Source organism: Watersipora subatra, chromosome 1, assembly GCF_963576615.1.
Source record: "Watersipora subatra chromosome 1, tzWatSuba1.1, whole genome shotgun sequence".
In the NCBI taxonomy this organism is placed as follows: Eukaryota; Metazoa; Bryozoa; class Gymnolaemata; order Cheilostomatida; family Watersiporidae; genus Watersipora; species Watersipora subatra.
Window position 1 is genome coordinate 26,170,526 of NC_088708.1, and position 27,556 is coordinate 26,198,081.

The window sequence follows — 27,556 nt, forward strand, 5'->3', positions numbered from 1 at the left end:
TTTGAATTAATGCTGCCCATTGATTGACTATGTATCTGAGGAGATGCAAAGCTGAGGCAAAGATGGAACAGTCATGAGCAACAATGGATAAGACTTGCACGAAAGGTTGATTGTTATGTAAAACCGAGAGAGTCAGACTAGAAAAAAAAGCCAGAAATGCACTTTTTGTAATTAGACAATAAAAATTGTAAAACCAGAGAAACAGGCTGATAGGATTTTCCAAGTGGAAAGGTGAGAATAATTTGAAAACAATGGTAAAATGTTGAGAAGCGCCTCAGCGGGCCCTGTTAATACCCATATATAACAGTAGTAGTTTAATCAACTCAAATATTGTACATCTGTTATCTAGCAAGTACAACAACCAAATCGATGCCAAGAGACTATTGCGGACACTGTGACAGACTTGTTGCTTGTGACTAACGAGCTTTTGCATGCGATATATGGGTTGCTATCTCAAGAAAGATGTATAAAGGGGTACAGAATGACGATCGCGTCATATTTTTCTTCTGCAACAATTGTAAAGTAAGTTGACTGTTACGACAAAAAACATCTTAGGTGTTGCACGAATGACTATTTCTAGCATGTATAATATCCTCTGCTGGGCTGCAACCTCAGTATACCTATCGATGAATATTTACTGCCAACGTTCCTATATGATGTTGAAATGTAGCTACATAAATATTTCGTATGACCTTGCTGCGTGACTGGCTGGGTGGTCACTATGTCTCAATCTCCTTGTTTTTGCTCTTTATTGTTATTGCCAGTACAAGCTAACCTGGCTGTTTATATAACGCCTATTTTTAGCTGTTGGTGCTTTCTTGTCTTTGCTTCTTTAGTTAGTCAGTCTCTGTCTTGATACGAAACAATAAAGCTGTGAAACTAATAATTCTAACATATGAGACTGTTTGTAATGAACTAAAATAATGAGATGGTGATAAATTGGCTGATGGTGTGCAGCACGGTATTCGAAAAACACACCAATCACCAATTTGCTATGTAAGAAAAGGTGAATTTTCTGTAACAGGAAGTGAGAGACTGTGGAGAAGGAGACAGATTGTAGAGCAAGATGATGCAGTGAAGGAAGGTACTGACGAAAGGCAATTGTTAGAGGGCAACGAAGAGGCTACTTCCTGCAGCTTAGATGAATTTCTAAGGACTCTTGATAAGTATGTAATAGTGATTTGCAAGTAAAATTAATTGTGTTGCGATGTAATTTCATTGGTAACTGTCAACTGGGATACAAAAGGATAATAATTCACATACCAATGCATTATTTTTGATCAGGAAAATACCTACTTATACATTATGCGATAAATGAGATAGTCGAGTTTCCTCAATCTGAATCGATTAATATCTCTTTTACCGCATAGCAATTAGACCAAAGACTTATTAGAAAGTAACAATACATGTGTTTACTCTCTATTTAATCAGCCTATTACCGTTATTACCTGTTTTGGGGGTTTTTGAACTTTATTTCATTTACTCTGTAGCCCACTTGCCAGGAGTTCTTCAGATCATGTTTTCCAAGGCTCAATGAATGGTAGATTACAGAGCTCAACAAACTTCAATCTTTTTATCAATTGTAGCAGGCTGAATAATCAAGAGGAAAGGCGAGTTGTCAACTTTTACCATTTGCAATATCTTTGCAGTGTATAATTTAAAGACAATTGCCTCCCAAGAATATAAAATGCAGTTTACGCATTTTACATTTTCGCTTTGAAATGTTCATGAAGTATAAATCCTTTAGTATATTTTGTTGAGCAAATCAAACGTATAAACTTTATAACTATTGCTCTTGATATTCCTAAATTAATCATTTAACTTATTTTAGCTAAGCAGTACACGTTGTGTGTGAGTTGTCTACTACTGTTGTATGTATGCCGATAGCTTTTAATTAGTGACACCAAAGACATCCAATACGCGATTAACAATGAACTATTATCATTATATTTGTAGTGCTCATACAGTTCTTCTTCCTGTTTTTTTCAAACGTTTCTTACATGTGAATGACAAATATATATATATATAAATTTGTTAAGAAATTTATTAAAATTTGACTAAGCATAAAATTACTAAAAGTTTCATATTACACAAAAGGTGTGTAACACTCATAAGATAAAATGCTCAGTGAGGACTATACACAAAATTCTGCATTAGCTGGTAAACTTAAATAAAAGCTCAGGTATTAAAAGCTAGATGGATGGGGTCTATTATGTAACGCTATTTCGTAAAAGATGTTTCTTAGAATGTCTACACGTAGATATTAGTTCGCTACATTTGTTTAGAGTTGCCTTCTCAGGTCTGTGAATGATGAAATATTTTTCCAAAGTACATAATTTGCAATTTCCGCTGTTTTTAGAATAAGGCTTGGCATGTGATAAAATCTTCCAGGATATGTGGTAGTCAGTGCTGCTTTCTTTGAGGTCCCATAAGCAGCTGCTTAGCTCGGTAGAGTGGCATTTAGATATGTCCTTGAATGTCGATTTGTGAAAGTTATATCTAGTTTTGAAGCTGAAGACCTGCGGAGGAAAATCTAAAATAACAGTAAATTAATTGTACCTGCTGAAAAAACATCAAATTTCTACACCATGAGTCCCGAGGACTACAACACACTGGTACTTAACAACATTACACAAACCTACACGAAAATAGACAGTAGAGAGCTTAAGACTATTACAAGCGAAGCCAAATCAATAGCTAGAGATCTAGAAATAGACGACAGAGTGTATAGTACTGCAGAAGGAAACGCCTACATCACTGTCAAGGATCACAAAGAGAACTTTATTAACAATCCAAAATGCAGGCTCATAAAAACCCCACCAAATCAGAAGTGGGCCAGATTAGCAAAATCTGTTGGAAGACATCAACACTCATATAAAAAACTCCACACAGATTTACCGGTGGAGAAACACAGCAGCTGCATTGCAGTGGTTCAAGGAAACCCCCAACAAGAGCAGACACACATTCATCAGCTTCGACCTCATTGAATTCTAACCTTCGATATCAGAATAACTACTACTGTCGGCTCTAGAATTTGCCGCTGGTTACACCACCATCACAGAGAGAGAAAAGGCAATTATCTTATACACCAAAAAGTCAATCTTGTATAATAATGGACAGCCATGGGGTAAGAATACTTCACAAAATCTATTTGATATAACTATTGGATGTTTTGATGGCGCCGAAACATGTGAGCTAGTAGGTACATACATATTATACCAAATATTTAAAAATATCAGAACAAATTTGGACTATATAGATACGATGGTCTGGGAGCTTTAAACGCAACACCACGCCAAGTTGACACCATCAAGAAAGACCTGTGCGCGATCTTTAGCTTACATGATCTAAAAATATTAATAGAAGCCAACAGAAAAATAGTAAATTTCCTAGACGTAACCCTAAACCTAGAAAACGGGAAGTATGAACTCTACACTAAGAAAAACACCACCATTACTTATGTTCACAAAGATCCTAACTACCCGCCTAACATCATTAAAAATATACCACTGGCAATCAACAAAAGACTCTCAGAAAGTTCATCAGATGAAAATGCCTTCAGCAAAGCTGCCCCTATTTATCAGGAAGCCTTAGCAAAAACCGGATACCAACACAAACTAGAATTCTCCTCACCTAGAGCTCAACAACTAAAGGCAATATATAGAAAAAGAAAGAGAAACACAATCTGGTATAACTCCCCTTACAGCAACACCGTACACACCAACATCGGGAAAACTTCCTTTAAATTAATTGATGAAGAATTTTCCACTGACCACAAACTACACAAAATCTTTAACAGAAATATTATAAAATTAGGCTATAGCTGCATGAACAATGTGAAACAGGCTACCAACTCTCACAATCAGAAGCTACTATCACTGAACAATCAAGAAACAACTAATCTTGGCTGCAATTGCAGAAATAAGAACACCTGCCCATTACCAGACAATTGCCTAGCAAAATCAATGATATATCAGGCAAGCGTAACAACCACCGATAACAAAAAACCTGTAGCCACATATGTAGGGCTAACCGAAAACAGCTTCAAAACTAGATATAACCTTCACAAATCGACATTCAAGGACATATCTAAACGCCACTCTACCGAGCTAAGCAGCTACATATGGAACCTCAAAGAAAGTGGCACAGACTACCACATAACCTGGAAGAATTTATCACACGCCAAGCCTTATTCTAAAACCAGCGGAAATTGCAAACTATGTACTTTGAAAAATATTTCATCAATTACAGACCTGAGAAGGCAACTCAAAACAAATGTAGTGAACTAATATCTATGCGTAGACATTCTAAGAAACATCTTTTACGAAATAGCGTTACATAATAGACCCCATCCATCTAGCTTTTAATACCCGAGCTTTAATTTCAGTTTACCGGCTTATGCAGAATTTTGTGTATAGTCCTCACTAAGCATTTTATCTGATGAGTGTTACACACCTTTTGTGTAATATGAAACTTCTGGTAATTTTTATGCTTGGTCAAATTTTAAGAAATTTTTTACCATATTTATAGTAAGCTCTACTTTAGTATTCAGCACTTTATGCTGACTTTTAGCCTATACTTTATTATATATATATACACTAGCTGTGCTACCTGGTGTTGCCCGGGTAATAAAAAAAGTCATTGAACAGAAAACTTGATATGTATTTAACATATATAACAACATTTGCCATTTTAACTTTCAAACTACATATCATGAGAAAAGTGTTTTGTGTAATCTAAATAAATTAATAGATTAATTAATTTCAAAATTTGTCAAACAACCGTAACTTTAAAACTTTATATCATGAGGAAATGATTTTGTGTAGAACAGGTTCTTTTCTTTGGATGCATTAGACAATGTGTAACTTCTGAGAATACGTGTATTTAACAGATTGATAAAAAATATGACAGAATATGGTAGTATTTTGTAGTTGAAATTTTATTAGAACAACGTCTGCCAAAAATAGTTGAATGAAAAATTAATATTAATAATAAAGACTAGAAACTAAGTAATAGTGATGGGAAGATGAAAAGTGTTTAAACTTCAAACACGACATTATACTCCAATTGTGTTTAAAAAATGCAAGTTGAAATGAAAAAGATATTGCAACAAACTTTAAAGCCTTATATTATAAACTTCAAAAGTTATACAAAGTTTACAAATGCGATAAGAGAATGTAAATCTATTTATCTATATATACATTTTTCAAAGTACATGTTCATTGTATGTAAATTTGTGTAAATATAGGAGAGTAAGGAATAACTGATACTTGTAATCTTACGCGATAAGTTTTACAGTAAATCTCACAGATAATCTAACAGATAATCTTACAGTAATCTTCCAAATGTTTGTTGTAAAATGTGAAATTTATTACGAATTACAAATTGGTTAGGTTTAAAATGAAAGATGTAAAAGCTAATACACAAAGCGAGCGCTGATAGGAACATACAAAAATGCTTCAATTTGAATTAATAAAAATAATGTAAAAATATTGTTTTAACAAACAAAATATTTATTCTTATTTAATGATTGTGGAGCGCAAGGTACCAAATCAGAATCTAAAAAACATACACTGTAAATCATAATGTGGCAAACCAATGTGATAAATGCTAATTTAGGTGCCCGATTGAGTTTATGTTTCAATTTAACACATCAAAACTCATATGGCACCTGTCACAGGTTTTGTAATAAAATAAGGGTTTTTGCAGACACCTGTATTATGCCTTATTGGAATCCCATTATCCCTATTGTATAGCTTTGAATGTGTTTTTTATTAGTGTCATTTTTGTGGGCTATTATTACATCCACATTGCTGCAATGTTTATATACCTGTTTACAATGGACCATTTGCGGCAGATAATAATGTTTGTACAACGGCTATTTCTGCATGATAAATTCTTGTATCTTGGTACTCAATCAGTTATTGTTAGTCAGTCAAGCCTTACAGACAAATATATGCATACGAACCTGCAACATGGCGTCGTAGGCAGGATTTAACAAAGAAAATAGACTTCACAGAAACTTCACAAACAAAATGAGTTCATTGAAACCACCAGCGGAGCTAGATTTCAGCAGCTCTCAAAAGGCTTGGCCGGACTGGAGGAAGCGTTTCGAAAGATACAGAAGCGCTTCAGGGCTATGCGAGAGATCAGCACAGAGACAAGTTGACACGCTGATATTTGCCATGGGAGAAGAGGCTGAAGCTATAGCAGATCAAATCCAGATTAGACCACCTAGAGAAGCAGACGAAGCAGCAGGAATTGAAGCCGAAAATGAAGAAGAAACATTATACCTCAGAACTTTAGAAGGGTTCGATAATTACTTCAATCCTAGAAGCAACCACTTGCACTACGCTGTTCTCTTTGGGTCACGTCTTCAACTTGCCGGAGAAACCAACGAACAGTTTATTAGAAACTTACATGAGCTAGCCTCTAAGTGCAGCTGGAATGACGACCAGAGAAATGACATGATGCGCACTCGCTTACTTGCCGGAATGAGAGACAAAGCACTAGCCCGAGATTTACAGATCAATCCCGACGTTACACTCGAGGAAATCAAGCAACAACTTCGCACTAAGGAAATAATTCTGGAGAACCAAAAAGCGGAAATAGATGGCGACAAAGCTACTGTACTAACTACCCACGTTCGCTTTCACAAAAGAACATCACATCATTCACATGCCAAAACGCAATCTCACCCAACGACATCAGGAAGAAACTCGACGACTATAAACAGACACAGTAACAATCCTCAATATATTCATGGATGTAAATACTGCGGATCATCTCACGACCGAGGAAGATGCCCTGCATATGGCAAAGAATGCATGAACTGTAAACGCCGGGGACATTTTGCCAAGGTATGCAAATCTAAACAGCAGGGCTCCATCGCATCATCTCACAAGAAACGTGTAAACAAACTTTCGGTAGCTTCCAAAGAAAGCCTGTGCGACGGAGACGTAAGTGAAACTTTCTACGTGCATGCTGTAGATAGTCCTACTAACCATGCTAGACCAGTAAGTACTAATCAGTCAGACAATAAGTGGCTAATTAATGTGAAGGTTCATGGCAAGCCTATTGATGTTCAGGTTGACACAGGTGCCCAAGTTAGTGTGATGCCCAAACAAATGTTTTTAGAGTTAGGCTTGACACGGGTTGTTAGAACTGGAGCTACATTAGTGGGTTTCTCGGGGCGGGCTATACCAGTTGTTGGCAAGGCTGAGTTGAGTGTTGAAATTCCTGAAAATGGTTTAAGCACAGAAACAACATTCTATATCACTGAGACTAGGGACACAACTCTGCTAGGGTTACCTGCTGTCAGAGCACTTGGACTAATACCTAGCATAGCAAAAATTGCGCAAGCTTCCAAGCCTGATGCCATTGCTATTTCTGACATGGTATCAGAGTTTCCTGCAGTTTTTGAAGGTTTGGGATGTTTTGAGAAACCAGCAAAATTAGAGTTGAAACAAACGGCAGAACCAAAAGCAGTGCCCCCTCGACAAGTGCCTCACCACATGCGACAGAAATTAAAAACAGAGCTAACAAAACTTGAGAATTCTGGTGTCATAGTTCGTGATCACGAGCCCTCACAGTGGCTGACACCATTGGTAATAGTGAATAAACCGAATGGTAACATCAGAATATGCTTAGACCCACAGTATTTGAATAGCCAATTAATTAGAACTCAATGTTCAATTCCCACCAACACGGAAATATTTGCCAGGATCTCAGGGTCCAAGTACTTTAGCACTTTAGACGCTAAGCAGGGGTTCCATCAGATACAACTAGATCATGATTCCTCAAAATTGACTAGCTTTGTCACTCCATTTGGCAAGTATAGATATGTAAGGCTACCCATGGGTGTAAGCAATGCACCTGAGTTATTCCATCAGCGCATGGCAGATGCATTGTCGGGTCTTGAAGGGGTGGAAATTTACATTGATGACATTCTTGTACATGCTGCAACAGTAGATGAGCACAACGTAAGGCTTAGGAAAGTGCTAGAGAGATGTATGCGGCTGGGCATTACATTGAATGCAGAAAAATGTGTCTTGTTGAAACAGTCTATTCAATATTTGGGCCACAATCTAACTGCTGAGGGGGTGCGAGCATGTAAGTCAAAAGTCGAAGCAGTAAAAAACATGACTGTGCCAGAAGATAAGAAAGCAGTGCAAAGGTTTTTGGGATTTGTTGGCTACTTGTCAAAATTCATTCCAAACTTGTCCGAACACACACACCCCTTGAGAGAGATCAGCAAGAAACATGCACAATTCATTTGGGAATCCCCACAATTGAAATCATTCAACCAAATCAAAGAGCTCATAAGTGCAGCACCAACACTGGCATTTTATGATGAGTCTAAGCCCATAGTATTGTCAGCAGACAGTTCTTCTCATAGCCTAGGTGCCGTTCTAATGCAGGACGGGAGGCCAATAGAGTTTGCAGCTAAGTCTTTGACTGATTGTCAGCAGCGTTACAGCCAAATTGAAAAAGAGCTTTTGGCTATTGTTTTTGCTTGCAGCAGGTTCAAATATTATTGTTGGGGACGTGAAAAAGTAGTGGTAGAGACTGACCATCTTCCACTCATTGGATTGCTGAAGAAAGATATCAATGGCTTGTCTCCCAGACTTGCTGCTATGCGCCTACAGTTGTTATCGTATCCACTTACTGTCGAGTTAAAGTACAAGCCAGGGGCAGAAATGGTGTTGGCAGATACTCTGTCTAGAGCTTGCCGTGAGGGCACTGACCTCCATGATGACCTACAGGTTGATCCATTATTGTCTGTTTGTGAAGTAGTAATTAGATCAGCTGATGTGATGAGCAAGTATCAACGCGCTACAAGTAGTGACAAGGAATTAGCAGTGGTTAAGCGCTACGTAGAAAATGGATGGCCTACATGCAAGAAAAGTTGCGCTGCAATGGCAATGCCTTACTGGAACTTGAGACACAACTTGTCTACTCTTGATGGTGTGGTTTTCTATGGTTCAAGGTTGATCATACCTGTTGCATTGCGCGACGAGGTTGTGGAGTCATTGCACACAGCTCACCAGGGTACAACAAAAACAGTGCAGCGGGCTTCACAATCAGTGTTTTGGCCTGGTTTGAGACGTAGGATAGAAGAGAAATGCATGTCATGCGAACCATGTCGCCAGGCTGAGAGGAATGAGAGAAAAGAGCCTTTGATACCATTCTCAGTGCCAGACTATCCATTCGAGGCAATAGGTATTGACATATTCCACTTGAATGGAGCAGACTATCTGCTAGCTGTTGACTATCTGAGTAAGTGGCCAATAATAAAGCAATTAGCTAGAAACATGTCAAGCAAAACTGTTATCTTGGCACTGCAACAAATATTTAGTGATTTTGGCACACCTGCACAAATTGTTTCAGACAATGGGCCACAGTTCAGTTCTAGGGCATTTTCAGAATTCTGCAAGGGAAATAGCATTGAGCACAAATCCAGTTCACCTCTCCATCCTTCAGGAAATGGGCAAGTGGAGAGAGTAGTAGGCACAGTGAAAGCTATGATGACTAAATGTCAGGCTGAGGGCAAGAGTTGGTATCCAGGCTTAACTGCACTTAGAAATACTCCTATCAGTGAGGAGTTGCCCTCTCCAGCTGTGTTGTTGCAAGGCCGTAAGCTGCGCGAAAGAATGCCAGAATCTGTTGATAGTTACAAGGTTATAGGCTATGACTTGGTTGATGTGCGCAAAAAGTTGGCAGCTCGGCAGTGTCAGTCAAAATACCACCATGATAGGCACAGTGGACCAAGCAAAACAACCATCAAACTAGGCCAGCAGGTTTACTTCAAAACTGCTCAAGGCAAATGGATCCCAGGGGTAGTTGTAGAGGTGGTAGGTGAGAGATCATACGCAATTGAGGTAGAGGGTGGACAGATATTTCGTAGGAACAGGAAGGATATCAGGTTAGGTAGTGTTGAACATCCAACTAAAATATTTAGCAAGTCGCTGCCCAGTGCTGTGCCAGCAGCTGGAACTAAGGTACATGCACACACAACTCCTAGTTCTGTGCCAAATCAGAATGTTAACATTCAAACCCATGCTTTGCCAGCAGCCCCCTGCACTTTGGAGCCTTCTGGGGTGGTGACAGTGCCACAATCTAGGTCAGGTCGTACTCTACGGAAACCTGGAAAATTTAAAGACTATATTTTGTATTAAAATGGGCTGCCTGCTTGTCGTATGAACCTTTAAATAGCTTGCTATATGTGTATTAGTAATCACGCATATTATAACCATTGCTTCACTGCTTGAATTTATGGGAAAGGAGGTGTCACAGGTTTTGTAATAATATAAGGGTTTTTGCAGACACCTGTATTATGCCTTATTGGAATCCCATTATCCCTATTGTATAGCTTTGAATGTGTTTTTTATTAGTGTCATTTTTGTGGGCTATTATTACATCCACATTGCTGCAATGTTTATATACCTGTTTACAATGGACCATTTGCGGCAGATAATAATGTTTGTACAACGGCTATTTCTGCATGATAAATTCTTGTATCTTGGTACTCAATCAGTTATTGTTAGTCAGTCAAGCCTTACAGACAAATATATGCATACGAACCTGCAACAGCACCTACGTTTGTCACCTTAGGTGGTAAACCACATATTTCAATGTGATATAAACCATCTAAGTAAGCGCTGTTCAAATTTTGCAAAAGGCCGCAGGCAAAACCTTCCCGAAAGGAACTGTACGGGTGAAGGTCACCATTATAGAAACGGCATGGCGAGCGAACCTTTTATTTGAGTTTAGGCGATGCAGCTGATATGTGAACATATGGGTCGCGGTCACAGAAACCATGGTTAAGTCACAAATCACGGAGTTGGGTTATCCGACTTTAAAGTTACACTAACTGAATTTATAATATTGGCAACGATTTTTGTAACACGTGCTTCTGGACAAATCAAAGAGTGATCTTTCTGAATCTGAAGTCAGTTTAGATAATAAATGTCTTTAAACCTCGGAAAAAACTCTTAAAACCGTTGCTATGCTAAACAGGAAGTACCGAAAAATGGCGTCCAAAAAACGTAATTGTTTCTTTTTTGCCGATTTGAAAGATAATTCTGACATTTTGGACACTTATAATGAGTACTTTGGTATTCCAACTGATGTCAAAAGCAGTGAAAGTAAAGGGAATGACCATGATATATTCCTAACAATTCTTATAAGAATATTACAATATTTAATTATGAGAATAATTATTTGATTTTTTAAGATTTAATTATAAGAATAATTATTCAAATTTACAAGATCGATGTATATAGTGACCGATGGTGTGCAATATGTTAATGTTATTATTTTTTTAAAGATTTTGTTGATCATACTACGGTTGTGCTCAATATTGCAGCACTGCCAAGCCGTTTTAATATCTGCAAAATTAAGTGATACGTTTTCTTATAGATATACGGCTAATTCTATGACAACCAGATAAAATCTGTTTAAATTTTTAAATTCGACATAATGTTTTGGATATAAAGACAGAAATCTAGATTCTGTCTTTATCTTGTGATTTAGAAATCACAACTTCTTAATATTGGTTGCTATGATGTTTTGAAATGTAAACAAAATTGTGCATCGGTTTTTGTTTCTCAGACTTTAACACCAGTTTTCTCGGAACTATGTTTTCGCACTAATGGTAAACGTGCATTCAGTTTATTGACCATAAAATCTGCTGTAACTAAGCTAAATTCAAAAGTTTTTTTGCAAATTAACTGGGAATTTTCTCATTCTGCTAGTGTAGATAACTCTAAATCTTATAATCCCGACTTAACAATGGTTCCTGTGATCATGACACATATGCCGCCGAGCCTGAAGGTGAGAAATTAAAATATGAACAGCAACACACCCAGTGTATTATGCAATATCAGAGGCCTACATATGTAGCAAGCCGAATAAAAGCTGTTTTTACTATTCAATGAAAAATGCCAAATATAGGTTTTTTAGTATCAAAAGGACTTCTATCGAAAATTTTAGCTGTGATCGACAGAATTATGTATGTTGTGATTTTTTACAAAAGTTATTTGGGGTTTCCGTTATTTTACAAGGCCAGGCACGGTATTACATAATGAGTTTATTTTAATATTTAGCCTTCCTTTGTGCATTGCATAGGTGAGTTAATTAGTGACAGGTGTGAAACTTAATCTTGTTGAAAGTCCAAAGTATTAACAGGGCCTTTTCACAAGTGAGCAGCCAACTGAACAGTTGTACTGTAAGAACTACCACTTTCAACCCAAGGTTCCGACTTTGCACCATTCCTATCGCTTTTCCTTACTGCATATATATATATACTGCTATATTAACACTTCACCTCTTAGTGAATAAATATGATTACAGAGGAAATTACAAACACTGAATTATACTGTGGATTTACAACACCGGGTTCAACACTGTGTGAGGGCAATAGAGCGATTACCAAGTGAGTACCTGTCTAGTATAACTACTTATCTAAAAATGTGGGTTCGTCCTATTTCTGATTTTAGGAGAATTTATCTATGTTATCTGCTCTGTTTTGCGTTATGTGATCTTGATTTTGATCTTCAATATTTCAGCCATGAATCAATAGTAGCAATCATATGAAGCAATTAACCCAGAGGCTTACATCATGATGGTAGACATACTTTGACCTAGTCATTTATGCATATGTACATTGTATGCATCAGCCAGTATAAATGCTCACCTCACCCCATATTGAACCACATTGGATTGACTTTTAACTGACATTATTTTTTGTACAATAGAGTGAGTCACAAGATGTTAGTTCAAAAGCTGTCAATACTGATTGTGAAACAATGGCTATGCTGAGAAGTTCTACGAAGGAGAGGATGAGTGGGATAGTGCCTGAAGCTTTTGATCACTGGCCGTCCCTCAAAGACCAGCATTATGTAAGTGGATAGTGTACATGCACCTATATTTGAATTAAACGGGAATCCTTTTCACTAACTGACAGCCAGTGCAGTGTTGTATCAGGATTGATACCATTCATCCACAACCATGGGATAGGAGTAATAGTATACCTTCTTACTACATAATATTAACATACACATGCGTTACACAGCCTGTAGGAGTTGTGCCCCATGTTCTGGTGTTTTTGGCTGCCCTGCCTTACTGTGATCTGCTGTTGCAATTTCAAAGGTTACATTAAAAATTCCTATCAATTTCAGTTGGCCACCTCAATCTCAATTAGCCCTTGTGATTTAACATATCTTTTTGCATAAAGTATATGTATGATTATGAATTATTTCAGCTCCCTCAGGAGTGGAAAGAAGTGATTAAAGCATTTTATGCATCCCTGAACATTCCTACCCTAGACACTGGTTTCACAATCAGAAAGAATCTGTCTGCCCTGTCTATCCAATTGGAAGAGAGATGCAAGCTACTTCCCCAGGCAAAAGTCATCAAGAGCTTCATTCGAAACTAGCCACCATGGTATGTGGTTGTGTTATACTATGTATTGCATCGAGTCATGGCGACCTAAGCCTTTTTGATTGAACCACTGTTGGTGTCAAAACAACATTTTAAAGGTTTCATCTGCATGATTTTAGTTGTTTCACAGCAAAAAAAAACCTCTTAAAGCTTTCTGGTATTCACAGCGTCAATTGTTTGGCTATGGAATAGGCCATATTAAATTTAATCAAAATATCAGTGGACATAGTCCATATGTATACCAAAATCTAAAAGCTCTAACACCGACACAAATTTTCAAATGCCTTATGTGATAAACTATAGATACTCTTTTTAGTGGAAGAAGTATTGAAGACTTATTTATACCTACCTCTGGCTCTGAGAATAAAACCTCACAGACTCTACACCCTTACTAACAAGGAGGTAAGTTGATTCAAATCTAGTATAAAACACTGAACAATTCTGAAAACATGTCTATTAGAATTGACTTGGAATTGCCCCCTTGGACTGCCCACTTTTACACTGCTTCTAAAATGCTCTGCACTGTACCGGCAGGCTGATTGTGCCATTTGGCATATTTTGAAAGGTAAACCGATAAACATTTCTGATTAGCAATGATTTTACTGTCTTTGGTAGCAATTTGAATACCATAGAATAACCATGTTACCATTACCTAGTGACTAATTAGCTTGGGCAGGCCCCCACTTGTCCTGAGATAAATTTGGGCCTGTCCAAACTGTGACTTCGAATCAACTGCACTCACATGTATGAAATACATAGCCAACTCTTTTATATCTATGTGAACAAGCAGCAACTTGAAAAATACCCCTCATACAGTGAACTCATAGCTGCCCAGTTGATGTTGCACTATGTACTACAATTGGAATATGTAAATACTTCAGAAGTCTACTTCTATCTTCTCGAATTCTTCTTTGGTATGCATGGTGCCATAACTAACAACAAAAAGGCTCACAAATTCTTAGATATCTATAATGTGTAGCTAACATTAAACTAAATATGCTTCATAGGCACTATAGGTTCTCGAGTCAGTCAGTTTTGTTCAAATAATTGGAAACTTTCACTTATTATCAGATCACACGGCAAAAATGAGATTTAGGTCTGTATAGCACTAAGTAAAACCAGCATCTAAATTGAATAGAAGAGTTAATAATTTTAGTCAAATCATAGTGTTATAAACACCATGTTTTGTTGTTTTTTGTCTCGGTTCATAAGTATATCTTCAGCCTGATCAAGTCAACTAGTCATTATTTTTTGTTCTGACATGACATTATCAGCTGATTAATCTTTGGTGGCTATTTAATCAATTATGTACAAGTTTATTTGGTGATTGGGTTAGAAAGCTCAAATCTTGTTGTTATTTTTATCAAAGTTTAATAGTAGGTCATAATTTTACCACTGCTTTGATTCATTTTGGAAAAAACATCTATCATTATTATATTTTGTATATATATATCAAAAGAATAAACCATGGAATATATTCAAATTACTATATTTGTCTCAGCTTGGTTCTCCATGGCAACCATTTCTATCCAGTAGCCTGCAGTTAGTTTTAGTGCAGTTGGTCTCACTTGAAATTGTTTGGAGTGTTCATAAACCCCTTTCTGTAAAGCATGCATTTAATCCATGGTCTCGGTCTATCTGATAATATATGGCTCACCGTTTGCGGGCGTTTATTTGAGCATCCTACATCATGGCATCAGCGTGTGGTTACATAGGCTAGAAAATTTGTTATGAAATATGGTATCACATAATCAGTGAACTCCCTATGACCTTTGATATTGAAACTTTGTTTTCATTGGACAATGGTATGCCACATTGGGAACATATATATCACCAGTATGATATATATCACCTTAGGTGTTACAAATATGCCACAATATGATTTACAGTGTAGGGGTAAGTGTACGGCTTATCGCAAGACCTGTAATAGATGCAAGAAATTGAATCGCTTTGCTGTTTGTTGTGAACAGAGACGGGTTGATGAATTTGTTACAGAGCCAAGTGATGACACAGCTAGTACAATGTTGACTCTTTCGTTATTGGTCATGTTGGTTGTGGTGATGCGTTGGATTGCTCACGACAACAAAATATACCAGTGGGCCCAAATGGAGTTGATGTCTGTTTCAAGCTGAATACTGGTACTGAAGTCAACGTTATTTCAAAGTCTGTTGCTGAGAAGTTAATCTGACACTGCAATGTGGCAACAACAAAATCCAACAACTGATGTTTGAGGTTGTTAATTGTTTCTTTTCTCCAATTCTAGGCTTTGGAGCTGTCAAGAAACTACATTTAGTAAAAAGAGTGGAAACTGTTGATGTTCACAGTATCTTAGACGAGTTTCCTGAAGTCTTTAAAGGCGTTGGCTGTCTAAAAGGTGACCATCGGATCAGTTTTGATCCAACAGCAGAGCCTGTAAATCATGCCTCTGGTAGAGTTCCGTTAGCAATACTTGATGCTGTTGAAACAGAGTTGAAGTCTATGGAAGCAAATGGGATAATTGCCAAAGTGAATGTTCTCACTCCGTGGGTCAACAGTATGGTGATTGTGGAGAAAGCAAATGGATCACTCTGCATTTGCTTAGATCCTAAGGATTTTAACATGGCAGTCATGTGTGAACACCACAAGATACCCACCATTGAAAATATCGCTCTGAAGTTTGAAGGAATAAAATATTTCTCTATTCTCGATATGAGGCACAGGTATTGGCATGTGCCTCTCTCGCAAGAAAGTAGCTTGCTTACACTGTTCAATACTCCTTTTGGAAAGTATTGTTTCTTGACACTACCCTTTAGCTTGAAATCATCATGCGGGATGTTTGAGAAAAGGGTTTAAGAGCTCTTTGGTGATTTACCACATGTAGCCATGTATTTTGATGATCTGGTTGTGGCTAGTAAAACAAAAGCAGGATAGCAATCTCAAATCAATGTTGGCCAGGGCTGCTGAAGTGTATTTCAAATTCAATAGGTATAAAGTACAGCTTGCTCAGTCAAATTTGGTTTATCTAGGCCACATAACGTCTAATGAGGGTTTGCGACCCGATCCCAATAAGATCAAAGCCATTTCTGCGATGCCTCTTCCAATGGACAAAACAGGTGTTCAACGTTTATTGGAATCAGAAAACTATCTAGGGTCCTACATACCTCATCACTCAACGATGGTGCAGCCAATGAGAGTGTTGATGAGCATTTTTTTAATTGGGGTCCACAGCAAAACCAGGCATTTTTTTAAGATCAAAAGTCTTTGCAAGTCATCCCGTGTTGTCCTATTCTGACACTAATAAATCTGTTACAATACAGGTTGATGCTTTTAAGTCTGGTTTGGGAGATGTCTTGCTCCAGGAGGGACCCCCAGTGGGCTATGAATGGCATTCATTGACCTGTGAAGAGCAAAATTATGCTCAGATTGAAAAAGAACTTTTAGCTGTGGTTTATCGGTGTAAAAATTTTCACACATATGTGTATGGGCGCACCATAAGCATAGAAACTGGTCATAAGCCTCTGGTTCCTATTATTTCTAAGCCTACTGTTGGGGCGAAAGGAGCTATATTTCACTGACATTCTTTCTAGGGCCTATCTTTCCATATCAGGAAGAGAGACTAAGGACCTCATAGATGATCACGTTGTGATGGTCTGCCATATGACAGCTGATGATGCCCTCAGGGAGGATCTAACTAATTCTTATGCCAGCGATCTTGATATGAAAGTATTGGAAAATCTGCTTGAAACTGGCTGGCCAAAACACAATCAAATAAGTCTTATCATCGAGTAAAGCTTATTGGGGTGTAAAAGGTTATCTGTATATGGAGGGTGACTTTCTCTATAGAAAAATACGTCTAGTTGTTCCTAGGGCTCAGCGGAAACAAATGCTAGACAAAGTTTATCAAGGGCACTTGGGTATGGACCAACGTCTTGATAGAGCAAAGCAGTCAGTATACTGGCCAGGGCTCAAGACAGATCTTTAGGAGGTTATACATGGCTGCTTTGTGTGCAACAGGCGTCAGAGAAAACAGCAAAGGGAACCCCTTTTGCCCCATAGTGTACCAGATCTACCATGGCTGAAAGTAGCTATGAACATTCTGCATTTTCAAGGGAAGGACTTTTTAGTAATGGTAGATTTTTTCTCTCGCTACCCAGAGCTGAGAATGATCTCGAAGAAAACTGCAGGTGACGTTATTTAAGCTCTAAAACCTATTTTTGCACCGCACGGAGTGCCATGGAGGTAATTGCTGATAACATGCCTTTTAGTAGCTGTCAGATAAATTCCTTGGCTGACGATTGGGGTTTCAAAGTAACCATCTCCAGTCCTAATTATCCCCATTCAAATGGAATGACGGAACAGTACATTCAAACAGTGAAGTTTTTTTTTCTCGAGAAAGCCAATGAGTCGAAAGAAGATGTGTACTTTTCATTGCTGGCTTATAGAGAGACAGCTCATTTCGGCTGTGAGTACAGACAGCCAAGCTGAGATGTTGTTTGGCAGATGTCTCAGGTTTAAGGCTCCTAACTTGTATTCTACTTTAGTTCCCAAGATGTGTGATCCTTAAACAGGTTTGCAGAATAGACATTCCTGACAAAAGGGACTTCATGACCAAGGACCAAAAGACTGTCTGCTCTTCAGTCTGAAGAGGAGGTATTGGTCAGGACAGACAAGCAACACACTTGGGAGCCAGTGGTGGTGTTGGACACACACTCAGGACCCTGGTCCTATCTAATTGATTATGGACATCAGCAACTCAGAAGGAATCATGCGCACTTGAGAAGAGCTATTGGAGCACATTTTTCTATTTTAAAAGTGTCTCTGGATAGAGCTGATGAAGATGCAGTGTTAAAAAGAAATGTTTCTTTACCTGAAAATGTTCTGCTGCACAAACCTGACAATGCTGACAAAAAGGCTGTCAAAGAACGCAAGGAACTCTGGCCTCTTGCAAAGTTAACACAGGAAAAAATGCTGAAAAATTCATTGACAGCGCTGTGCCACAGGTACTTGCGAGTCCCCGGCCTGCTGACAGTAATAATGAAGGTAGGCCGCGGAGGGAGTACAAAACTCCAGCTCATTTTAATGATTAAATGAGCGTGTCCTCTAATAAGAGATGCCAACTACACTTTTTCTGGTTCGGCAAGCCTTCCAGTGAGCCAAGAATCTATGGTCCTGCCTTTACAATTTCACACCAAATGCTCCGCAGCGTACAGTCTCCCACTAACATCAGTGACCGCATATCAGTGCTGAAAGTCAACACCAAACAAGGTGCAATGCATATTGTCAATGCTTATGCCTCAACACTAGCTGCAAATGCAGAGGACAGAGACCATTTTTACAACCAACTTGAGGGCACCATCAGGAGAGCAGGAAACTCTGACTATGTCATCCTACTAGGTGATCTGCATGCAAGAGATGGTGCTGATCCCCATAGCTGGCCAGTATGTATTGATCATTTTGGTGTTGGTAAAATGAATGACAATAGTCTCTGCCTTTTGGAACTGTGCTGTAGGAACAACCTTGTTGTTACCAATACCATTTTCCCAGGCAAACCTCACAGAAAAATGTTTTGGTGTCACCCTCGCTCAAAAACTTGGCACCAGTTCGATTTCATGATAACCAGCTCTACATACAGGAAAGACGTTTTTAATACTAGAACCTACCATAGTGCTGACTGTGACAGTGATCATAGTCTAGAATTATCAGAGCTGCTGCTCGAGCCGCGATCATACCACAATCATATGAAACAATAAAAAAAATAAATGTGTCAAACCCAAGGAAAACTCAACCCCAGGAGGAATATCGTAAGCTACTTGATCAGAAAATAGAAAGCCTCAACACCGAGGTCAGATCTAAAAAAGATAACGATTTGTGAGTTTCTAGCCCGCAGTTTCTAACTCGGTTTGAAAACTGTGTAGCAGTGTTGGCGATTATATGTAATCGGTAGTACCATAGACGTAAGAAAATAGATTTGTATAGCTTTTAAAAGAAACCTTTGACATCAGTGTTAAACGTCCTGCTCTAGCAGGCAATACGTATTTGTTTCATTTTTTTGCAAATCTAAAGCTAGCGGCATCGTGGGGCCAGCATTGTGCAGCATGCTTGCAGTCAAAACTCTTCTTGAAAATTAAAAATGATTACTGGCATTAAAGAATAGTTACTGGTGTTTTGCATACAGTACAATTATTTTAGATACAACGCAAAATGAGTTATTTGTTTGGACAACCTTTTGGTATTAGATGGGATTGGGAGTGCACGTGCTCCTGGTTCCCCGGTTAGGGCAATTGTTGGTTTATAGGATTATATTATAAATTTTCTGTAGGCCTATAGGCTAATCATGATTTAACCAACTGTACACCTAGCTGGCTGTTCTCATGGGATTGGAGAGTAACTGGAAAAAGAAAGGATTGGTTTGGATCACAGACAGCTACAAAGGGGCTACAGACGTTGTTCAAAAAACTTCCTAATAAAAGTTATGGGGACAATGTTTGTAACTGTCTGTGGTTTGGATCGGTGACTTCATGGGCACTCAATGACTGCAAGAATAAACTACTGGACTTCTGGATTTCATTGGTTTAAATTATCATGCGCGAGCATTGATTTTAGAGAATTTTTGCAATAAAGTGTTGTAAGAAACACAAAAATGAACTAAAAAGCCTAAATATTTAGATATTAGATGTTTTTGATTCTGAGTTTCCATAACAAAAAAATACTTTTTTTACAAGTCAAAGCAATCTATCTCCTAATCACTCAGTATTTATTAGGTCCAACACAATTTTTTTGTCAAAACTTTCAATGAGCAACTGTATTTTATCTGATTTCTTAAATTGATGCATGATCAAACCTAAACCAAATAATCAAGTTGGAATAGCCTTATAGTCTATTTTGTTTCAGTGGGTCTACCTGTGTTCATTCATGTATTGCGATGATAGATCTATTGAAATTTCAACATAGTCACGGTAAGCTAGGCTTAGTAGCCTATCTACTAACTGTGTTTTAAGCTTGGCTTGCATACTATTCTACTAATTCTACTATTCTATTATACTATATAGTAGGTCTATACTACTAGGTCTGTCTTACTACGAACTGTGTACATAATATAGTTTTTAGTTAAAACATAGTGTTAAATCAAAAAAATCAAAACAGAGTTTTGAGAGTGGTCACAAATAATACATTTTTGTGACTATAAACCAACTAGTGTCACCATTGGTTGTTATAACAAGTGACGTGTAAAGGTTTTAGCAGTGAAAGTCAGGGATATCTAGGCCTAATTTGCTTTGGTCAAAAAAACATATCATTATCCATAATTATCAAACAGTTTAAAATTAAAATGTTTTGAGCCAACTAGTCTTCCTACTCTATTACTTTTTATTTACAGTTCTGTCAGCCTGTTTACGTATGAGTGTTAATTCATTGCTTACTAGTCTATGCTTTATATTATTGTAGAAAATATGACTTCAAAGCATCTGGTGTTGAGCTTACAAGAGGTTGAGGCTATTATATTTCAACATGAAACTGATCATACAGTTAAATTTACACCCTTTGGGACACAGAAACAGTTTTCTCAACAGCTTGTATTAACAGGTATGTTTATGATATAATATGGTATCAAATAACTATTGATAAACTGCATTTTCTCTACACAAAAATATGATCAACTAATGCATATACAACATGGAAAAACATTATCTTGAGACAATGTAAAAAGTTCTAGAAAAAATATATAGAAGGTCAAAAGCATGAAAAGCTATAAAATAATCTTATTCTACCTAACTATAATCTTATATATCTTGTTGTTAATTTATATGCTTGCGTGTTCTAATACAATTTCTTTTTGGCATTTTATCTGAAGTAAAATTATATAACATCTGCTGCAGATTTGAAGAATGTGCAAAACTTAGATGGGGTCCCCGTGTTGCTTGTTGGAAAGAAGTGGCTACAGTGTCGCCATGGACTTGATAAGAACTCGTCTACTAAGAAGAAGTTGAAGGATGAAAAAGTATGTATTGTTCTATTGAATGCTATATTTCATATAGTTAATAGAAGTTTCATATTGTTTGGTATCGATATTTGCAACATATTAGTAGCCGAAGCTTTACTGCTTTTTGTGCAGAAATAACAAAATGAGCAAAATAAAAATTTTGAATTTGTTATAAGTAGCCAGTGTGTGTGGAAGATATGTAAAATATTTATTTTAAGTTTTGAGGTGAGCTTATCAAATGTATGTGTACATTTAGGCATCTGACAGAAGTGACCATCCTACTGCACGCAGGACGAGGAATTTAGTTCAGGACTCTATAAAGATGAGCTGCTCAGCTTATATACATGTTAGAAGACTTGTCAAGGTGTTAGGTTACAAGGTATGTTCAGCGCTAGCCTAGACTACAATAAAATTAGAAACACATTATGTATGTTTCGCCTACTATATTCTGCTTTAATTTTTTGTTATCAGAAATATCGAACCCTGTGTTGAATGTTATATGATCAGCAGCATTGAGCATAATTTTGTGGATCAAGTGTGTATAATGTACTGCTCATACTTTTATAGGTAGATGGTTTATCTCATTGGCAAAGAAGAAAGCAGGCTAAAATAATAAAAGAAGAGATACAGAAGAATACTTTGAGATATGAGGAGGTTTATGAGGTGACAATTCCATGTGAAACTGATCATAGTCATCATATAGGAAAGGTATATTGTTACTGGTGTTTATTTTATTGCACACAAGATATTCTAGACTTGAGAATGAACAGCTTTGAGTCTAGAGTCTAACTAAATGTTTATTTTAACTGTAATTTTTTCAGCACCTCACTTGTTTGAGAACTTACTCTGAACTTGAGTTTTAAACTAGTGTCAGAGCTGCATTGACTGGAGGTTATTTGTCTTTCACTTGTTTCTCAATTTTATGTATATGTTTTAGCAAGCTGGATGCATGCAGCCAGTTGAAGTCTCTGTAAGAAGAAAAATTAGATCCCTTGTAGGCAAAGGGGTTTACTACCTTGATGACATGAGGGTTCACTTAGATGAGTATATCAGTAAAAAGTTTGCTCACCTTACATTGGATAAAGGCAACCGGCGATTCTTTCCCCAAGATCAGGATGTGAGCAATCACATGCAACTTGCAATCAAAGAATTAATGTAAGTGTTATTTGTTTATTGAATATCGGCTTTTACAGGAAGCAAGGTTTATGCGTCATGCGTATGTAAATTTTACATTTGCTTAAACAGCTGGTTAATATTATTCGAATATTGATATTTATATACTTACAATATATAATATTATTGTTGGTAGTTATCGTAGGTAGGCTGCGATTTTTGGAAATTTCACTGCTCAATAGGATTATATAGCCAACTATAAGCTTACGGGGTGTTTCTCATGTCCAATAACATGTTGACTACAATAATCCTTAAACTGTTACAAATATTAGTAAAGGTCGAATATCGATGTTTTCTCACATTTTATTGATTTTGATCCCCAGCTGTTCAATTTCGATATAACCCAGCTATATTTGCAAAGTTGAATATTTTCTTGAAGGCTTAAAATATGCCCTCTGATTCTTACATACGTATGAGGGCTAAAAGTTGTAGGGACCAGATTGGCTAGGTAAAATATGTTCGATAGACCACTTGTATTTTCACAGGAATTCCGATCACGATATAATTGGTTTAGACAATTTAGTACAAGAGTGGCGTAAAGAGAACCCATTGGATAACTTTCACTTCAAACATGAAGATCTCTTCATCTTCGTTCATCAGAGCCAATCACAGAGACAGTTAATGGATAGATATGGTCACGAGCTTTGCTTAATGGATGCCACATACAAGACTTCTAAATACGCTCTGTCTTTATTCTTTATAGTTGTCAAAACTAATATAAATTATCAGGTAGGTAATGCATTGTTCAGTTGCTTTGTTTGTATGATATTGGACTATATTGTAACTACTGTTCAGACTCCGAAGTTTAAAAATACAATTCAATTCGGTTCATAGAAACGCCACCAATATTTACAGTTGTGGAGATGAAGTCTACAGTTGTGCTGGGTAGAATTTTATTGGCAGAGTAGAAGTTCAATTCACGGCAAGAGCAATAGTTGCAGCATTGGTACTATAGTATCTGATGACAAAATTTGGCATTGGAAGCTTTCTTTATAAAATTACGGCTGAAGTTTTAAAATGAACATTGTTGCTACTTTAGCCCGTTGCCAGCTTTTTGATACCTGAGGAAACAACAAGCAACATTAAGAAAGCTCTAGATGTAATTAAAGAATGGAACCCCAATTGGCTGCCTGGAAGTTGGATGACAGACTGCTCACAAGCTGAGATAAATGCTTTAGAAACTTCTTTTCCAGGTTTATTGATTGAGTTATTATCTATTTACTTGACTAATCATGCTCATATTCTTGGCATCTTTCTCTAAAAATAATTAACGAGTTTGTTCATTGGTCACGATGGTTGGTACCACCAACCCATTGTGTGGCTATTTGTAGCTATTTTTATTAATGCAAACATAATCTTATTTAAAATTCTCTTTTTGTTGAAACATGAACAATAATAGAATTTTTAAATGGTTAATTGATCTTTATGTGTACATAGGTTGTGATACCGGATTTGTACAAATATTTGATGTCTTGATGTTTATAACAAATTCTTCAAAGTATTGTTTTACCTACAAAACAAATATATTTTCTATACGTATCGTTTTCAATATTTTGCATGTTAACTTTTTGACTGTCGCTATTATTGTAGATACTACTGTCTATTTATGTGATTTCCATCGCGAGCAAGCCTGGGATAGAAATCTGAAGAAATATGTAAAGAATCCTGACGATAAGTCTATGATACTTACTCTTCTACATAAGCTTGCATATTCTCGGTAAATATTTTGAGTTTTAAAATAATAAAATATACTTAGGACTGTTGAGAACTATTATTGCTCTGTCTGTCCTATGTTTTGATGTAGTTTCTTATCTGTTAGATTGTAGTGGTCTTGGCAAACCTACCTGAGTATTCGCTGAAGAAAATATCAATGTCAAAAAACAGGCTAACGTCTTTCATATTTGTGTATCTTGTGTGGACATTTTATCTTCAGTGCGACTTTGGCAGCTAAATAAACGTATTGCTTATGAATGGTGGGTGACAAAATTTGTACCAAACAGAGTAGGCAGTGTAATTGAATGTTTTAGGTCAGTTGATGAGTTCCATGAACAGAAAGAAGATTTGAACTTTGCACTGGAAAAGTTTAAGGATTTCAAGCAGTATATCAATAATCAGTGGCTACACGAGGACATTGTACAAGTATGTGGACAATGTTTGTGCTAATTATGACAAGTATGTGCTAATTTTTTAAATGCATTGGAAGAGAATTTTATTTTGTTCTGTCTTTTATATAGTCTTGTTATTATTATTTATGTGCTTGACTTTAACTTTATATACTCTGTTTTTATGTTTAGAGATGGGTTAGATGTTATCGTCATGGTAGAATTCTCCACACAGTCAACACAAACAATGGTGTAGAACGAATGAATCTGACATTTAAAGAAGAGTTTTTGAGGCACAGAACTAGGAATTACATTTCTGTCACCGTTCGAATCTTGGTTCATAAATTTCTTCCACGTGTACTCACCAAGTATGTTGCATCATCATTAACTTTTAACGTCGATATAATATGTTGTTTGAATCATGGGCTTTCCTTGGTATTTAGTAAGTTATGAATAAAATATATTAAGCCAGCCCGTGTTTGGAACTAAATTTATATACATGTATATGTTTGTTTTATTTTAAATTAATGCAATATGTCAGGTTGTTATACTTCATATGTTTCAATTTTAGTCATCTAAACCAGTGTAAGTTTTATCGTACATACATTGTATACTAACTATTATATAATAGTACTATTATATAATAGTACTATTATATAACTAACTAATTATATAACTAAACTTTTACTGCTTTCTAACCTTCTAACAATTTTTTCTTCTGCCTTCTGTAGTCATCAATTGGGGTTGCTTGTATGCTCAATGCGTGTGATTAAGGCAATGATTATTTGCTATACTCTTTGAAGTGCTTTATAACACTTTCATTGCTGTGCTATTGTAATCACTTGGAATTGTGATTTGTGTTTCACTGTCAAGTACTTGTATGTGCAGGTTTATTTATAACATTAACTCACTAGCTACTGATAATTTTTGCATATTTTCCTTCTGATTTATTCCATTATTTATAAATTAGCTCTCAAAGACTTTTTATAATGATATTTTGAAGTAATTAATATGTCATGAGAAAGCCTAGAAAATAGTTTTCTATTAGTACGTGTTATGTTTCTGCACAGAAGCAATTAAATAGAGTATTAAATTAGAGAAATGGTTTATTGCACACTCCAGAGACAACTGATTTGATAACAGAAAACCCAAGTATTTATATGTTTGGTCATAGAAAAGCTTTGTAAAAAGCTACAAGCATTATTAATAGCTATAATGAGACAGTACTATATAATATTAGCTTGTATAAAGCTTTAGCTAAAAAGCATAATGTTTGTTGGCAATGTACCAGTAATACTTGGCACTTGCATGACAGTACGCTTAGGTAAGCTGTAATATCTATGATACTGATGATATAATTTTTTTAAATTAATACGAGGGATATATTGATGATATATATTGATACTAACAGAAAGTTTTGTATATATTAATATAGTTACATTGATGAAAACACCAGAAGAAGAGGTTCTGTTAGATCTTACAACAAAGATATACCTACCTACTTGCACTCCAGACCAAAAGCCGTCGTATCAGCATGTAAAGAAAAACTTGAACTTTCAAAGTATATTAACTCTAAAGATATTTCCTCGGACGGCCTAATTCACAAGGTAAAATCACAGAGTGGTCAAGGATTTTATTCGGTGGATATTGGAAGACCAAGCTGCAATTGCTATGACTTTAGTGTTAGTATGACACCATGCAAGCATATTTTTGCTGTTCTAACCAATAGTAATAAGACATTTACTGATCTTCCATCTCACTATGTAAACAGTCCTTGGTTGACTCTAGATGACACTTTTTGGGACGTGACAGCCAGTGCATTGGCTAGTAATGAACCAGACAGCCGAGAGCACACAAGTGAAGGAGTGGAAGTTCCTTCAACTTCACAGGCTCCTGTTGAAAAGGCTTTAGGAAGTAAACTTCGTTGCAGAACAAGCAGGCCGGCTAAAGCTATTGGTGGTCACTGCAGGGAGATGCTTCAACAAATTATTAGCAAAACTTACCTGCTGCAGACTGATAACCTTAAATGGTTAGAAGGGCATCTCAAAGAGGCTATAGATAGACTAAGAAGTTCTTCATTAGAATTAGAAGGTGAAACAACTTCAAGACCACAGAAAAGACCTGCACCTTCTAAGAGTGTCATTGAGCTGAAAAAGCGCAAGACGAAGGACTGTTATGCTGGAAGGGTTGGGAAATCTGCTGCAGAGCGGAGACCAGTATCTCTCAATGATATGATGTCCAGTGCTAAAGATCCGGTTACCGAATCTAGTAAGTTTACTGCTGAACAGAGGCTAATATCCTCCAACAGGGGCAAGCTTAGCAATACAGCTAAGAATGATAGATTGCAGTCAGGATTTCAGTTCATGATTGGCACAATGGCTTTGTTTTCAACAGACATAGACAGTCTAACGGATGAGACTCAGTGGCTCACTGAAACAGTAAGTTTGATGTCAAATATTTTTGTCCTGGATTATTAAGAGGTAGAATTGCACTCATAGCTGGAAATGCCTAGATTTCAACTAAATACTAGAAATATAAGGTATATAAAAGAGTGATAAAAACATAATACATGAAAAAAATACCAAAAAGGTTTACTGCTCTTAATAAAATGTTACGCTGCTAAAAATAGATCCTAAACAGACGGTTTATAAGCAACTTTGTTCTTGATAACAGTTTGTGTTGCAACAGTGTCTTCTAGTGCAGTCTATTAAATTTCTAATTGTAATTCTCCTTCGAAATATTGGGCCGCACTAAGTTTTAGATTTTATTTTACTTATTTTAGGTGGTAGATGTTGGCATAAAACTGGCGATTTCCAAGTCGAAATCAACAATCAAGGTATGTCTTTCTGAGGTTGCGATCTAAAGTTGATGTGACGTGATG

The 27,556-nt window shown here is 36.8% G+C and overlaps 2 protein-coding genes and 1 long non-coding RNA gene across 3 annotated transcripts in view; 2 read left to right on the plus strand and 1 right to left on the minus strand.

Moving 5' to 3' along the window:
• Positions 1 to 2,110: 2,110 nt before the first annotated feature.
• LOC137393339 (methyltransferase N6AMT1-like) overlaps positions 2,111 to 27,556 on the minus strand; it is an 89,489-nt gene continuing 64,043 nt past the window's right edge. The window contains exon 9 of the mRNA XM_068079856.1: positions 2,111 to 2,533. The gene's annotated coding sequence lies outside the window, so the exon portion shown is untranslated. The remainder of the gene's footprint in view (positions 2,534 to 27,556) is intronic.
• On the plus strand, positions 15,312 to 25,260 carry LOC137385646 (uncharacterized). The gene is made up of 17 exons (XM_068072157.1): positions 15,312 to 15,339; positions 15,707 to 16,142; positions 17,010 to 17,207; positions 17,437 to 17,606; positions 18,236 to 18,422; positions 18,626 to 18,816; positions 20,866 to 21,003; positions 21,297 to 21,418; positions 21,657 to 21,779; positions 21,968 to 22,108; positions 22,338 to 22,555; positions 23,059 to 23,302; positions 23,613 to 23,766; positions 24,164 to 24,290; positions 24,601 to 24,712; positions 24,879 to 25,043; positions 25,247 to 25,260. The coding sequence occupies exons 1-16, from the start codon at positions 15,312 to 15,314 to the stop codon at positions 24,894 to 24,896; spliced, it is 2,607 nt and encodes an 868-aa protein (XP_067928258.1). The 3' UTR covers positions 24,897 to 25,043; positions 25,247 to 25,260.
• Positions 25,249 to 26,514, plus strand: LOC137399011 (uncharacterized). The gene is made up of 3 exons (XR_010979119.1): positions 25,249 to 25,260; positions 26,111 to 26,282; positions 26,464 to 26,514. It is a non-coding gene; the product is annotated as an uncharacterized lncRNA (long non-coding RNA).

Coding starts and splice junctions, on each gene's coding strand:
- LOC137385646 (XM_068072157.1), top strand. CDS start 15,312: ATGCCACAATATGATTTACAGTGTAGGG. Junction 15,340..15,706: donor ATATGATTTACAGTGTAGGG/GTAAGTGTACGG, acceptor CTCCAATTCTAG/GCTTTGGAGCTGTCAAGAAA. Junction 21,419..21,656: donor AGAAGTTGAAGGATGAAAAA/GTATGTATTGTT, acceptor GTGTACATTTAG/GCATCTGACAGAAGTGACCA.